Source organism: Salvia splendens, chromosome 18, assembly GCF_004379255.2.
Source record: "Salvia splendens isolate huo1 chromosome 18, SspV2, whole genome shotgun sequence".
Classification (NCBI taxonomy): Eukaryota; Viridiplantae; Streptophyta; class Magnoliopsida; order Lamiales; family Lamiaceae; genus Salvia; species Salvia splendens.
In genome coordinates, this window is record NC_056049.1 from 2,060,445 (window position 1) to 2,077,015 (window position 16,571).

The 16,571-nt window shown below is 41.4% G+C and overlaps 2 protein-coding genes across 3 annotated transcripts; both read left to right on the forward strand.

Annotated features, from left to right (window-relative positions):
- The first annotated feature begins 8,200 nt into the window (after positions 1-8,200).
- LOC121777798 (pentatricopeptide repeat-containing protein At2g35130) lies at positions 8,201-11,444 on the forward strand. Of its 2 annotated transcripts, XM_042175151.1 has the most exons (9): positions 8,250-8,336; positions 8,453-8,530; positions 8,698-8,885; positions 8,962-9,194; positions 9,528-9,777; positions 9,858-10,003; positions 10,063-10,268; positions 10,480-10,604; positions 10,751-11,444. In XM_042175151.1, exons 2-9 carry the CDS (start codon positions 8,505-8,507, stop codon positions 11,383-11,385), a joined length of 1,809 nt encoding a protein of 602 aa, XP_042031085.1. In that variant the 5' UTR covers positions 8,250-8,336; positions 8,453-8,504; the 3' UTR covers positions 11,386-11,444. The 2 variants fall into 2 exon arrangements, with proteins under 2 accessions (XP_042031086.1, XP_042031085.1); XM_042175152.1 differs by lacking the exon at positions 8,453-8,530 and having other exon boundaries at positions 8,201-8,336.
- A 1,594-nt stretch (positions 11,445-13,038) lies between these two features.
- Positions 13,039-15,249, forward strand: LOC121775983 (glycine cleavage system H protein 2, mitochondrial-like). The gene is made up of 3 exons (XM_042173100.1): positions 13,039-13,176; positions 13,877-14,136; positions 14,976-15,249. The coding sequence occupies exons 1-3, from the start codon at positions 13,101-13,103 to the stop codon at positions 15,102-15,104; spliced, it is 465 nt and encodes a 154-aa protein (XP_042029034.1). The 5' UTR covers positions 13,039-13,100; the 3' UTR covers positions 15,105-15,249.
- The last annotated feature ends 1,322 nt before the right edge of the window (positions 15,250-16,571 follow it).

Sequence of the window (16,571 nt, forward strand, 5' to 3'; positions counted from 1 at the left end):
TGAACAACTTGAACTTTTGAGGGGTTTGCCTTGAGTCCGTCCTTTGAAACCCAACAACCCAGAAACTTTCCCGAATCTACCAAAAAGGTACACTTTTGGGGATTAAGTTTGAGGTTGGCTTTCTTGAGCACGTTGAGAGTGGACTTGAGGTTGTGCTCGTACTCCGAAGTGCTTTTGCTTTTGACGACTATATCGTCAACATACACTTCGACCTCCTTTCCAATCAGGTGCCGAAAAAGCTTGTCTACCATCCTTTGATAAGTGGCTCCGGCATTCTTTAAACCGAATGGCATCTTTTTATAAGCGAAAATGCCGAAATCAGTAATGAAGGCCGTTTTTGAAGCGTCAATCTCATCCATTAAAACTTGATGGTATCCTTTGTACAGATCAAGAAAACAAAAAATTTCAAAGCCTATCAAAGCTTCTACTTTTTTATCTATGTTCGGAAGGGGATAGCAATCTTTGGGACAGTGCTTATTTAGATCGGTGAAATCTATGCACATCCGCCATCCTCCTTCCTTTTTCTTGATCATGACAGGATTGGCCACCCACGAAGGATACTTCACTTCGAATAACACATCCGCCTTCAATAATTGACGGACTTCGTCATGGATGACTTGACTTCGTTCTGCCGCAAAGAGTCTTTGCTTCTGTTTTATCGGCCGGACTGAAGGATCAATATTTAACCGATGAGTGATTACCTCGGGGGGCACTCCGGTCATGTCCAACGGAGACCATGCAAAGACGTCTTTATACTCCTTGAGGAGCTGGATGGTTTTTTCCCGAAGTAGGGGCGTTCCCGCGAAGCCGATCTTAACCGTTCTGGATGGATCGTCTTCGTACAGCTGAACTGTCATCGAGTTCGGCTCCGGTATGACTTCGGTCATCGCCTCTGACTCCGGCTGCTGTGATTGCTATGCTTGGTGGTGCCGATCTGACTGCTCGGCACTTCTAAGCGCAATTTGCAGACATTCCTTTGCTCTCTTTTGGTCACCTCGGATGACCGCTATCCCTCCTTTAGTAGGGATCTTGATGGTGAGGTGATAAGTGGAGCAAACGGCCCGAACTGTGTTGAGCCAGTCTCTTCCCAGGATGATGTTGTACGGGGACCGAGCTTTCACCACGAAAAACTCAATCATCGTACTGGAGCTAGTAGGCGCTTTCCCCACCGTGATCGGAAGGCTGATAATACCTTCAGGGCGGGTGTCCTCCTGGGCGAAGCTCTTCAGGGGAAGCGGAGCCGGACTGAGCCGAGCTGGGTCCACTTCTAGTTTGTCAAAGCACTCTTTAAAAAGAATGCTAACCGACGCTCCTGTATCCACAAACACCCTGTGGATCAGTTTGTTTGCCACTCCGGCTTGGATGACAATGGCGTCTTGGTGAGGAGAGATGGCCGGGACGGGATCAGCATCCGAGAACGTAATCACTTCGTCCTGCTTCAGCCTTTTATGCGTTGGCTCCTTTCGATTGGAGCCTCTGCGCTCTGACTTTAGGGACGACTTGGTCTTCCCGGCAGGGAGAGCGTCAATAGTCTGGATTACTCCATCATATTGCGGCTCGTCGTCGTCTTCGGGATCCGGCTGCCTTTTCGGATCCTGAGGAGCGCAGTTCGCACCACTCTGCTTCTTATTCTTCTTTGGCTGCTTGCTTTGGTATTTTTTCAATGTCCCTGCCTTCACAAGAACATCGATACCTGCAGCCAAGTTTCTGCACTCCTCAGTATCGTGACCGTGGTCTTGATGGTAGGAGCAGTAGCTATCCTGTGGTCGGCGTGCGGCTGATTTCGTCATCCGCTTTGGCTTTTCGAATAGGTCAGAGTGCAGTTCGAAAATTTCCGCTCTCGGCTTGTTCAGCGGTACGAACTGAGCGGGCGGCTTCTCGGGATTGAGACGGGGTCCCAATCTGTCTTGCACCGGAGCCCTTTGAATTCTTTCAAATGGAGTCCGGCGAGGATGCCCCTGATCGCTATGATCGGGCTTCCTTCTGTCTCCTCGGGTCGATGAGCTGTCTAACGACCGTTTGCGACGGTCTGCCTCATCGGCCCGGGAGTACTGGTCCGCAATGTCCCACATTTCCTGAGCTGTCTGCGGACCGCACTCAACGAGCTTCCTGTAGAGAGCTCCGGGCAGGATTCCATTTTGGAATGCCGAGATGACAAGCAGATCGTTGAGATCGTCTACTTGCAGGCATTCCTTGTGGAATCTTGTCATAAAGTCGCTGATTTTTTCGTCGCGACCTTGACGAATGGAAAGCAGCTGAGCCGAAGTGATTCGGGCTTCCGCTTTCTGAAAGAACCTCCTGTGGAAGGCATCCATTAGATCTCGGTAAGATCTGATGCTGCCCTGGGGGAGGCTATCGAACCACCTTCTCGCGTTCCCGATGAGCAGCTCGGGAAACAGCTTGCACATGTGGACCTCGTTGAGACCCTGGTTCGCCATGTTATATTGATAGCGCCCCAAGAAATCGTGAGGGTCCACGAGCCCGTCGTAAGTCATCGACGGAGTTCGGTAGTTCTGTGGTAGGGGAGTTCGGGTGATGTCGTCCGAGAACGGAGTCTTCAGTGCTCCGTACACGGCGAATCCGATATCTCGTCGGTATGGAGGAGATTGAGTTCTCCTGTGATTCCGGTACCGAGGAGGAACTGGAACATGTTGGGGACGGGGATTCTTTCTCCTGGGAGATGCGACACTACTGCGGTAGTGACTTTCTTGTGCGGAGGGAGAAGGAGAATCCGTCGTTTTCGTCTCCGGCTGCTTTTGGCTTTTTTGCAGGAAGGTTAAGAATTCCTCCTGCTTCGCCGCCAAAAACTGCTTGACAGCCTCATTCAAATCGGGCTGCTGGGAAGACTCAGTGGGACGATTTTTGGAGCGGCTTGTTCCTTCGCCATGAGAACTGGTGGTGGATTTATCCCTAGGCTGTTTTCCAGACCTATGGGATGGATTGGCTTCCTCCTGGTTCTCACGGGCAGGAATACGGGTACTCTGCGATCTGGTATGCATTTTTTGGGTGGAAAAAATGGATCAAAAATTCGCTTTATCACAAATTTTGTTCTCTGTTTCCCACAGACGGCGCCAGTGATGAATCCGCGAATTTTTGATGTTAGTAAATGCTGGTAGAGAATAAAGACTACGACGCAATGAATTTACGTGGTTCGATTTACTGAAGTAAATCTACGTCCACGGGAAGAAGGGAGGGCAAGATTGTATTGTTTGATCTGGGATTACAGCTTACAACACAGACTTGCTATATGATATTTTATCTCTAGAGAGCTTAACCTTTTTCTATCTGATCTAAGTTCTATTTATACCTTGAACTAGGATCGTGGTTTGCAGCCCCACTAACAAGATCGTGGGTGAGCAATAACTGCTCAATAACTGCTTCGTACCACTAAATAGATCGTGGGTATAGTGGAGGTCGTGGAGGCCTTTCATGAGTCCACTAACTCCTAGTTCGGTCGAATGCTGAGACCGAACTGCTGGACTTTACCGATCAGCTCTTGCCGATCTGAGAGGAGAGCTTGACTGGTCGGCTTTTACCGAGCTGTAGGCTGAGTCCGAACTCTTTGGTCGTGCCGAACTCTTTGGTGCCGAACAGATACTCTTTCTTGGGCTCTGGGCTGATGGGCCGTCACTGTTATTGGGCTTGCCATTAGGGTTTAGTTCGTACCCCATCATATTGCTTGATCTGGGATTACAGCTTACAACACAGACTTGCTATATGATATTTTATCTCTAGAGAGCTTAACCTTCTTCTATCTGATCTAAGTTCTATTTATACCTTGAACTAGGATCGTGGTTTGCAGCCCCACTAACAAGATCGTGGGTGAGCAATAACTGCTCAATAACTGCTTCGTACCACTAAATAGATCGTGGGTATAGTGGAGGTCGTGGAGGCCTTTCATGAGTCCACTAACTCCTAGTTCGGTCGAATGCTGAGACCGAACTGCTGGACTTTACCGATCAGCTCTTGCCGATCTGAGAGGAGAGCTTGACTGGTCGGCTTTTACCGAGCTGTAGGCTGAGTCCGAACTCTTTGGTCGTGCCGAACTCTTTGGTGCCGAACAGATACTCTTTCTTGGGCTCTGGGCTGATGGGCCGTCACTGTTATTGGGCTTGCCATTAGGGTTTAGTTCGTACCCCATCAAGTATGACATATAGATATATGTTGACGGATGTGTTGCATCTATATAGTACTCACATCATCTAAAAAAAATGTTGACCCAAAATTTAATCAAAAAGTTGGTGGTGTGTAAGTGCAATAAAGGTCTCATTCTAAATACGCATTAAGTGTGGTGAGTTGTGTGAATCCTACAACTATAAACGCATTAGTTAATATCATAATATATGTGCAAATACATTATTTAAACTACATTATATAGTATTCACATATACTAAAGATAATTCCCATGAAAACCCATCCATTGCAAGTATGTAATGGATATTCGGTTTGTTAGACAATATGATAGTGAGATATATGAGATAAACTAAAATGAGATTTGTCTAGAAATGATCAATCAGAAGGATGGACATGAGATGCATAGTCGTGACATACAATGTAATCTTGGTACTATGGAGACGAGCCAAGATACATTGCCACAATCTGAGCTTTTGAGAAAGAGACAATCGTGCAAGAGATAAGAATATGCATAACCTCCAGTCATAAATAAACATGACAAGCGAACTGCTCTCGTATGTATTTATGAAAAGAAGTAGATCAAGCATGAATGATAAGAGGCCATCAGATAACCGGGACCAACTTGCATATGAGCCAAACCAAACATCCAAAAGCAATTGGAAGTATGTGCAAGAAACCCATAGGCAAGTCATCCCTGGCTAACCCAACGGCCTTCAATCCATCATGCTAGACCTCTTTCTTGTCGCGCCATCGGAATACTCAGACAATGTGACATCATCGAAGAAGAAGATCGAGCATGAGCAATCAGAGGTCATTAGTTAACCAGGAATAAACTTGCCCGAGAAGCCTTGACACGACATATAATTTCTATCCAATGTCGTGGCGAAGGCTTCTATGGGCAAGCCATTCCTGGCTGTCCAATGAGCCTCTGCATCTTTCATGCTAGACCTCTCCTCTTCTCAAAACTAAAGCTTCCATTGTTTCTCTCCTCTTCTCAAAACTAAAGCTTCCATTGTTTTTCGACACGATTTCGATGAGAGCCGAAGCATGTCCTATTTATAGTAAGTTGAGATGCGTTTGTGCCGTTGACTATTTGGAGGATCTTGCAATGGAATCACATTCTTTTAATCGTGGAAAGTCATCGTCTAGTTGTCGATGGATGCATGGAATCACGTGGCTTGTTTGAAAGTAATTTCACATTTTATTGTTTAAAACGAGTATTGATGTCCTTGATTCCATTAACAAAGAATGCTCTTTCTTTTCTTAATTTTATGCTTTTGACTGAAGTACGAATGTTGTATATTACACACGAATTAATTGATCATATTTGAGTTGAATTAATTGGTGGAAATTCAAAGTTGATAGGGTTAATATATCAAAATATGATATCGTTTGTGAAAGCTTCAAAAAAGCACATGACTTATCTATATCCATAGGCAGATTTACGAAATAGAAGTAGGGATGACAGGTTAAATCCAGAACCGGTTCCGGACTAGAACCGCTGGTTTTCGAGAACCATAACCGGCACTTCTCGGTTGAAGCAAATCGACATATCACTTCACGGATTAAGAAAATTATGTTTTGTGCGTAAAGTGAAAAATAACGGGACCAATGAAGTAGTTGACGAAAAACAAGATAAGATAATAGGATGGTGTGATGTTATCTAGGTGCTGTGGAATTGAAATATTCTAATGCTAGCAGAATGTTATCCAGGCAAATAGTATATATTGACAACTCTGTTTTCAATGGGATTGAAACGATAACATAGAAAGTAATGGGAGATTCCATGCTTCTCTTTCACGCCCCTCTCCCTCTCTCTCGCGTAGTGCGTGTGCGTACTGCATTTTTTTCCGGTTAAATTTAGGGTAAATATCACTTAGTGGCCCAATGCATACACGTTTCTAAGTCCGTGTACACAAGACAAGCCCGTACCAAATCCTAGGATATCAACACGAACCGATTAACATAGGACGTAAAAACACACATATGTTGGGCCATTAGGTGATTGTTTGATACCATCATTAGAAATCTACCATCTTGATTTACAATCAACTTTTTTTTTTGATTAGTGATGTGTTTAGATACACCTCACACACAAATGATCAATGGACACTGAAACAATAATATGTTAACAGATAACATCAACATTAAATGAGATATGATATGAAAAACTTGGTTTGAAAAATATGAAGCAGATGAGGAATACTGATTTGTGCATTAGTATATGAAATGAGTGACAAGATGATTATGTTGAGGGAATGAGACAACAAGCAGATAATCAATCCCACTTCATATCACCAAAATCATTCAAAAGAAAAAAGTAAAAGAGAAGAAGGAAAGAGAAAAACCATCTTCCAAGGCAAGGTGAGAGTGGCATCGTAGAAGCCTGACCGATCAGCTGTCGTGCTAGATTGGCTTTCGAGACCTTCACAGAGACATCAATACTGATGCTGGTATACAGAGCTGCCAAAAGCTTTTTAACGTGCTATAAGTCTGTACAGATGATGTAAGTACGTAACGAACAAAAACCATGTGCTGGTGGCTTCACTGAGAAGAAGGAGCCTACATATCTTTCATAGTAGTTAGTATGATTTTTATTTTGTTCAGATGTTTCTCCTCAGTAAGTTCCTTCCTGGAACCAGCACCAAGGTCGGAACCCTTCAAAAGATGGTTCCGGAAGATCCCGCCTGGTGATGTTAGTATCATCAGTATCTTTGGCTGAAATTCCATCAACAGAAGTTTGAAAGTCAGACATCAACTGTTGAGATGTTTCCGTTGGAACCTCTGAACTACCAACATGGTGGTCATCGTTTCCATGCTCAACGCCTGCTGATGACAAGACTTGAGCTACTGCGTCATTTTGCTCCTTGGGACATGGGGGTTCTTTATTACAGTCCCCCTCTTGACGAGTGTGTGGAGCCCGCAAATTGCTAGACATTGTACCATTAATGGGACTCTCGGGCTCAAGTAAGCTGGTGGCTGTTTCGCTATCATCCTTCTCAAGGATTGAAGCTTGAGGCTGTAATGTTTCATTACCGCATGTAGCATCATCACTAGCAGGATCAATTTTACTGAAAGCAGGTCTAACCAGCTTTTTGCATCTAGAAGTTGAATTAGTGGAACTTTTGACCTCTTCTTTAGCACCCGTGGGATTACTATGAGAGGCTGAACCAGAAATCCCAACCAACTTTCTTTCACTACGACGTTTGAAATCCAAAGCTCGAGTCTCTTTAGGGATTTCATCCGAACCAAAACCCTGACTTTTTTCTTGAACCGGAACCGCCATATTTTGAACCGTGGGCCGGTTCCGGTTCCAAATTTTACGAACCGAAACAGTGCCGGAACCGTGAAAAACCGTGAAATCTAGCCGGAAATCGGCGGTTCGGAACTGTGAAAAATCGTAAAAAAACCGTCTGAAAACCGACGATTCCGAACCGGAACCGAAACCGTAACCGGAACCGTGAAACACCCTCGCGGTTCGGTTCCAGATCGACAATTTTTGAAACTGAAACCGCCGGTTTATGAACCGTGACATCTGCAATAGGTGGTGAAGATGGGAATAGAGAAGTGGGTCCCGTTTTCAGATCATGATATTCATGAACTTTTTATATTTTCAGTAAAATAAATACTCCACTAATATGTCCATAATTTTTTAAAACATACTTTATATATATAACTTTATTTTTATAAATAAATGATTAAAATATTGTTATTTAAAAAGATAATACAAATATCATTGTTATTATTTATAAAAAAGACAACATCGTTTAAATCACTAACGGTGAACTATACGTATGATTTCCCAGACAGTTTCATTAAAAATTCACTATCCAATAACTACAAACAAATTACTATATTTTCATAGTTTGTTCTAATGACTTTTAAAATTGAAAGACAGACTATAAATTGATTAAAAAAATTTCTTCCAGCTTTATGAGGTCTCTAACTTGCCTCCATTTTATTTTTAGGTGAAATGTGATATTTTAGAAATGGGAAAACACACACACATACATAAATTGTCTTCTTCTGCTACGGATAATTTAAGGTAACCGCACCGCACACATATTATCTCTTACACATGCATTATAAAACATATATCTATCCATATACGTATTATTCTTTTTTAATGTATACAGAATACTCATATATGCAATTTATTCCATTCAAATTCGAGCTGTGTCTTCATATTTTTGCGTATTCATGTAAGTTTTTTATTTAACGTAATGTTTTGTTGAAAATCAACAGTTTTGGACACAAATTTTATTATTATTTAATGTATATTATATGCGTTTGTGTGTTATCTGCCATTGATGAACAGTGCAAGTTCAGTTAGCTTCTTCGCTTCTTAGAAGTGCAAATTTCCATAATACATGTGTGGCCCGCTTACTATGTCTGGGTAGGCGGCACCCGTTAATTATTTTGAGTTTAATATCGTAACTTCTTATTCCGATTTTAGATAGAATGGTTGCTTTGTTGTTGTTTTTTTTCTTTTTATATTTTGATATGCTTCAGTACTATTAGCTCGCCATTTTTTGACTTGAGCGTTTTTCTCGGCATATTAAGGTTGTCCGTGAAATACTATTCAAACTACATTATCTATGAGCAAAGGCATTGTGAATGTGGATTCAACTTGAGGCCAAAATGTGCCAACACTGACCAATCTACCGAGAAGTGGAAAAAAGACAGCCTCTACATCAACAAAGGTGGAAAATTGAGACATTTCAACCATAAAAAGGTCTCAAGACAAAAAGGTCACAGCTAAAACTACATAGTTTGTGCTCTTTTTCATCTCTAACATGTTGCTGAGTCTTTGCACTGCGGGTGTAGGCGGCTCGTTGAGAGGGCAGGGATGGAAGTATGGCTCGGGATTTGTAGACGGGGTCTTCCCCGTCTTGAGCCCTATCGCGCTAGAGATACTCAACTTCGTGCAGAAGGAAGGGGATGTTAGCAGAATCTGGTATTCTTTGGACACTCTGCCTCCTACTAATACTACTTGGGATGACTTGATCAGTATCGCGGTTCGCCTTCGTTTGAACAAGAAATGGGACCCGATCATAGTGGTACGTGCTCTAGCACTCGTTGCACTCAGCGTTATGGTTTTTGTTTTGCCGTTTGTGTGGCGTTTGAGACCGGGAATGGGGAGTTTGGCATCGTTTTTCTCGTGTTATGGTGTTTTTTCGAGGTAGAACACGTTGATTTCTGTTGGGTTGCAAATCCATTCCGCATCAGCGAATAAGGGAAGTTAGAAGCAATATAATTGTTGTTCGATCCTAATTAGTTTGAGGAACCAAAACAATCTGTGCGACTTGTCCAAAGTGGACAATATCAAACTAATGACTAATGTCAGTTGATCCTATCAATTTCGGGTCATATTTGCAACTTTTTTTTATCAGTTGTGCGAATGGATGTCGCAACGGAGCACGTTCAAGCCCGATATTATCTGCTACAATCTGCTCATAGAGGCTTACGGTCAGAAGCTACACTTCAAGAAGGCCGAAACCATCTACTTGGACCTCGTTGAAGCACGTTGCATCCCTACACAGGACACATACGCGCTTCTTGTCAAGGCGTATTGCAAGTGCGGGAAGATGGAGCACGCTGAGGCCGTGTTTGCTGAGATGCGAAGGAACGGCTTTCCTCCCAGTATGTATATATCCAATGTTCGTGTTGATTCGAACCTGATACCTTTGGCTTTAGGCGCATTAACGAACTTGATTTTTTAGGCACAATTGTTTATAATGCATATATTGATGGGCTAATGAAAGCAAGAAAATCTCAGCATGCTCTTGCTGTATACCAAAAGATGAAGAGAGAAAATTGTGTACCAAATGTTGAGACTTACACCTTGCTGATCAACTTATATGGGAAGGTATAGTTTTATTTTTTTTATTAGTAATATAAAAATTTGGTGACAATTTTTTTTTGTAGGATAATAAATCTTATATGGCATTAGAGGTGTTTCAAGAGATGAGAGCTAACAAATGTAAGCCTAATATTTGCACATACACTGCTTTGGTGAATGCTTGTGCAAGAGATGGTTTGTGTGAGAAAGCAGAGGAGATTTTTGAGCAGATGCAAGAGGCAGGGCTTGAGCCTGATGTCTATGCTTACAATGCTCTCATGGAAGCCTACAGGTAAATTGTCGCGTCTGAGAGTCTGCTCGTCGTATAAGTACGTATCCAGTGGTGGACGCAGAAAAAATATTGGGAGGGGCTTTAGAGTTTTTTATAATTGTCTAGGCATCGGTTCGATAAGGGCTGATTTTATTTTTTTATTGTAGAGGGGGCTTAAGCCCCCTACCTTCTTGGCGTGTGCGTATCCCATCTAAGAGGTGGATGTCGACAGCCGTGCAGGTTTCCCTTATGGCGCAGCGGAAATCTTTTCACTCATGCAACAAATGGGGTGCGAGCCAGATAGGGCTTCGTATAACATAATGTTGGATGCGTATGGTCGAGCCGGTCTCCATAAGGGTACTCTTTTTAAATCCGTTATGTCGGTGTATTACTTCAACATTTTAAATAGGTTTGAGTATTCGGTTTTTGGTTTGATTTTTTTTGCCAAAATTGAGGTAAACTGATTTTTTTATTGATTTGTTTTTTATATTTTTTTTAATTAGGTGCACAAGCGGTCTTTGATGAGATGCATCGCCTCGGGATAGAGCCGACGATGAAATCACACATGCTGTTGATCTCGGCCTACTCGAGGGCGGGCGACTTCTCAAGGTGCGAGGAGATTGTGAGGCGGATGCAGGAGTCGGGGCTCAAGCCGGATACGTTCGTCCTGAACGCCATGATGAACTTGTACGGCCGGCTAGGGCATCTTGAGAAAATGGAGGAGGTGCTGGCCGCGATGGAGGGCGGGGGCGGGTGCAAGCCCGACATAAGCACGTACAACATCGCGATAAATGCATACGGGCGCGCGGGGTTCGTGGAGAGGATGGAAGAGGTGTTTGCGTCGATCGCGGCGAAGAATTTGACTGCGGATGCGGTGACGTGGACGTCTAGGATTGGAGCATACTCTAGGAAAAAACAATATATTAGGTGCATTGAGATATTTGAAGATATGATTGATAGTGGTTGTTATCCAGATAGTGGGACTGCTAGAGTGTTGCTCTCTGCTTGCTCTAGTGATGAGCAAGTTGAGCAAGTTACAAATGTGATTAGAACCATTCATAGGTATAGGGGGGAGCATACGGCCGGTTCGGTCGACTATCGAACCGAACCATCTGAAGTGATGGATCGAGTTATATGATATTTTTACATTGGTTATCACCTTTAATTTGATCGAACACTGAAACCGATTTTGGCCTAGTTTTGTTGGTTGAGATTGAGCTCATACGGTCGGAAATTGAAACTGGTTAGAACTCAATTCGATTTCTAGAATTGTAATTAAACTAATGTGTTGTTGACGAATGAAAAACCTTTCATCTAGATACCATTGTTATTTCGAAACAACTTATTATTGTGCAATTTGTTAGTACTTATTTTGAATCAATTTATTAGTGTGCAGTGCGCTTACGCTGAATTTTAATAATTTAAAAAATATTTTGTATTTTAATAGTATTATTTTATTTATTCATCCTATTCTTGGAAAATAGATGTTAGTATATTGGCAGAGGTTAAACAATCTTGTATTTTATGTTACGTTATTATATCTATATTACACTAACGAAATACAATAAGAAAAATAAATTTAATATGTTTCTGTGAATGAGTAAACTATGAGTACTATTTAGGACATAATTGGATAGCACTCAATACTCACTAATTGACCAACCTTTTTTATTTGGTTTGATGACACATCAAGCACCAACATATCATTATTAGTGTTCCTTATTTATTTTTGTTAGAACGGTAATTTATTTAATTATTGACGATTACTTACTACAATGAGAAAACATGCATTTTTTTCCAAAATAATAATTACATCTGTCCAAATGTAGTTATATTTTTCTAATTTTACATATTTATTTATTAGAAAATTTATCACATTAATAAAGTGAGTTTCATGAAGTAGTAATTTTACTATTAATATTTTAATTAATTATTAATTGTACATAAACAACTCGACTTACCCTCGCCACTTTAAGAGAGCCGTTTTCCTAAAAATCATGCTCCCTCCGTCCTCGATTAAGAGTCACTCTTTTCCATTTCGGTCCGTCCCGATTAAGAGTCACTCTTTCTACTTACTATATTTGGACATAAAAAATACCCTAAAAATTAAAGAGGTCCCACATTCCACTACCTAACTCCATTTATTACACCTAGGGCTGGGGAAAAATACTGAAATGTCGAAATACCGGTCTTATCGTACCAAAAAAATACCGAAAATACCGAATTTTCGGTATACCGTGATTTTCGGTACGGTATGATACCTTACTGAAATATTTCGATTAGGTAAAGGTATGAATTTTTATATACCGCGGCATACCGAAATTCGGTATATATCGTAATTTAATGTATATACCGTAAAATATGAATATAATAATATATAAAGTATTTTATATATTATTAGTATTTAATACCATGTATATTATTTAAATTACTATAAAATATAAATAGTATTCTAAAAACTCAAATATTCAATTTTCATTGATATTCAAAGTAAGGTATACCGCAAAAGTAGGGTATACCGAACTTTGGTACGGCATATCGAAAATGAGGTACGGTATTGGTATGAAAATTCTCCATACTGAAAATAAGGTATACCGAAGTTCGATATACCGAAAATTTTGGTAAGATAAATGTATGATTTTTTCGTATACCGAATTTACGGTATGGTGGTTTCGGTAAGGTATACCACCTACCCACCTCTAATTACACCACACATTCAAACACTTCCTTAAAACTCGTGCACGGTCAAAGAGTAACTCTTAATTGGGGACGGAGGGAGTAATTTAAACGAAATATTCAACATACACACACTCAGAACTGCGAAGCGGTGGATTCAGGTGTTTGTGTTTGAAAATGGCGACTAGTTTGTGGGCAACCAGAGCTGCTTCTTACCTACGGATCAATGTTCCTTTCAGAGGCTTTGCTACCGGTGAGTGTGTCTGTGTTTAATGTGCATCGATGTATATTTTGATTTTTCCTTTTTCACCATTTTAACGTCGCGCGTTTTCTGTATTTGATGGAAACACTGTGATCTGTTGTGCTATGAAGGATCTGATGTTCCAATATTTTATCTGGCGTTATGTTGCTATGAGATCGCTGCTGCTTTTATTGATTGATGTTTATTTGTGTTGCGAAATGTTATGCTATCTGGAATTTCCTCCGATTTCGAAACGATCTGCGTTTATCTCTTTGTGTTCTAAATCATTTGATATGATTGTTTGATATTTGTGATATATTTTGAGGTGGTAGGGCTAATTAGAGTTGCAGTGTGGCTCAATCGAAATGTGGATTAATGTTTATGAATTTTTTTCTTAATCGTCAAGCGCAGCTATCACCCACCTTAGAAATTTCATTGCAAATTACGGTGAATTATTCAGTTTTTTAGTGTTGGTGTGACATTATATGGAATACAGTATATAATTTGATATGCTTTGTTTGATATCTCTAAATTAATTGGAGGTGGTAGGGATAATTAGATTTATTGGAATGTGGAGAAATGTAGTACAGATTTCATTGCAATCTATGGTGATTTTTTAGCTGTTTAGTGATTAGTGTGACATTCCATGGCGTGTATATTCGATATGTGAAATTGTGAATTGTGTAAATGCTTTTTCTTTCAATTAATGCAGTGCTCAAGGATCTAAAGTATGCCGACTCTCATGAATGGGTGAGAGTGGAAGGTAAGTCGGTTACCGTAGGTATTACTGATCATGCTCAAGACCACCTGGGTGAAGTTGTATACGTCGAACTACCAGAGGAGGGGAGTAAGGTAGAGCGAGGTGCAAGTTTCGGTGCTGTTGAAAGTGTCAAAGCTACCAGCGATGTGAACTCGCCTGTTTCAGGGAAAGTGGTCGAAGTTAACACAAAGCTCATTGATTCTCCTGGTTTGGTGAGCCTTTCTGAGACTGACTTAGCTTGATTTTCACATTGCTAGGTTAACATGATTGCTATTATTCATAGATTGCTCCCACTCCCCCAATTATCCTGGAAGTATTGTTCTTTTGTTTCTGCGGTATCTAGTTAGGTTCCATCAAACGCGATTTTTCTAGATGTGGTGAGGTTTTGTGGTTACAACTTTTCCCTATATGATTCTATCCTATTATTACAGAAAATGAGATCTGAAAAGAGAAGTAACTCATATAGCTAGCAAGAAAAGAATGTGAGACCCTGAAGTTGAATTTGCAATTTGATTCCTCTCAATCAGAACTAGCCTTGTATGTAAATGGGCTATTTATTTAGAACTTTGGAGTAGCTCCAAGCAAGTGGAAATTCATCTTTTTTACTTTCCATCTGTGACAAAGAGGACCAACAATAATTTGTCTACCTGTATATTTCCATGAAGATAACCAACAATAATTGCAATTTCATGGTTAAATCCAAGTGTATTGTGCTAATGCATAGCATGTAGAAACCACTGGTAAATATCACACTAATCTTCATTCCATAAAATGAAAAAAGAAATGACATGACAATTATATGTATATTGACAGCCATGTATTGTGTCCTTTTTTCTGTTGTTGTTGCTGCTGCATCATCCACATATTTCTTTCTTCGGAAGTAACATGGTAGTTTATATTTCCGTTGCATGTTGAGAGCTGCATATATGCATAATTCTTTGCATCATTCATCAAGAATGCCACATTTTGTGTTTAGATGTGCTCCACACATTATTTGCCTACACCAACTATCGCACTTACGTAAGCATCTTGGCCTCTTACCTTCGTGCAGGTAAATACGAGCCCTTACGAAGATGGATGGATCATAAAGGTAGAGCTGGAGGATGACAGCGACCTCCCCTGTTTAATGGACCCCGACCGCTACACCAAGTTCTGTGAAGAAGAAGATGCTAGCCACTGAGAAATTTCATTACCACAATAATAACTTTCTTTCAAGGGATTTTGGATTTTGCAGTTTAAATTTTATTCTCTCTCAGTTTCCTTGTTTGATATTGTTTTCGAACATTAAGATGATAGTGATAAATGGCTGCAATTATTCTCCTTTTGTTGTGTTGTGTTGCATTTATATTTGGATATAATTAAAGACTATTTGATGGATTGAAAAAAAGCTATCTATTTCCTTCTATGGAAAAAATGATTTCCGATTTCTGTCATTGTGTGTTTATTGACGATAGAGTGGTCAAAATTTAAGAACTTATGTGAATCTATCAAAATTTTGTTTACTAATCAAAAGGAGAAATAAAAATGGAAATACAACTTAATTGTAGTACTAGATAGACTGTATATCTTATCCAAAAATGGTTATTTCTTTTTTACATAATAAATGTAGGAGTACTATTTTATAATATACTCTGTTAGTTTTTTTCATTTTTCTTGAATAGTTTAATAGTACTCGTATTCATGAATGATTTTTTAAACACAAACAAGCAATTTAATTGGTATAATTCCTTAAGAGCATCCACAATGGCGCCTAGCGCACCGCCTAGCCGAACGCCGGCGCTAGGCGGTCGCTGGGCGAACCATTGGAGTAGCCGAAAACCGCCGAGCGGTTTTCCGGAAATCAATTTCGCCTAGCGCTAGGCGGTCAAAATCCGCTGGGCTATGCGCTGGGCGATCCGCTCGGCTCCATTGCAGCTCCCGGATCGCCCAGCGGATTTTTTATTTTTTATTTTTAATTTTCGAAACACTATATATACGCGATTTGCACTTCATTTTCATTCGCACCACTTGTATTAACGAGTACTCTCTCTATCTTAATTTCTGTACAAGATCAACACCGAGAAATGGATCTGAACAACGAGCCTAGTTCAGGGACGAGCGGTTCTCAAACTCCCCCAATCCCCGTTGGAGGCGGATGAAATCAGATGCTCGGGTACTACAACATGTACCCGTGGCAGCAGATGCTACCCGGGATGCCGACCGGAGGGAGTCCGCCGGGGGGGGGGGTTCCCGGCGATGCGGGGTTGGGCACCCAATATGTAGATGATACCCGGGGGAGGTTCGGCGACGCAGGGGACGCCGGGGGGCTTACCGGCGACGCAGGTGACGCGGGGGACGTCTATCGCCCCAGTTTTGATTTTTTGACTGCTTCGTCGCACACATCGACCCCAACGGATGCGCAGTTCACGCCGAGCGGTTTTGATGATTTTGCGTTGTCGGATTTGGGGTTTGATAGTCTCGGAGTTCCGAAAACTCCCGTTCAAACGGGGGGAGCAGTGCAGGGTAGTGGCGCCCCAAAGAAGAAGGGCAGGGGAAAGAAGGCCGGGGAGTCGTCGCAGCCGGGTAGGGATGACCCCACGGTACGGAGAAGGTGGACGAACGAGGAGAACGTTGCGCTGTCAAAGGCGTGGGTGAGTGTTTGCGACGA

Excerpts from the sequence above, each read along its gene's own strand:
- LOC121775983 (XM_042173100.1), top strand. The coding sequence starts at position 13,101 with ATGGCGACTAGTTTGTGGGCAACCAGAGCTGCTTCTTACCTACGGATC. Across the intron at positions 13,177-13,876 it reads TTTCAGAGGCTTTGCTACCG|TGCTCAAGGATCTAAAGTAT; the intron begins GTGAGTGTGTCT and ends CAATTAATGCAG. Across the intron at positions 14,137-14,975 it reads TCATTGATTCTCCTGGTTTG|GTAAATACGAGCCCTTACGA; the intron begins GTGAGCCTTTCT and ends ACCTTCGTGCAG.
- LOC121777798 (XM_042175151.1), top strand. The coding sequence starts at position 8,505 with ATGTGTGGCCCGCTTACTATGTCTGG. Across the intron at positions 8,531-8,697 it reads GGCCCGCTTACTATGTCTGG|GTTGTCCGTGAAATACTATT; the intron begins GTAGGCGGCACC and ends CGGCATATTAAG. Across the intron at positions 10,004-10,062 it reads TGATCAACTTATATGGGAAG|GATAATAAATCTTATATGGC; the intron begins GTATAGTTTTAT and ends TTTTTTTTGTAG.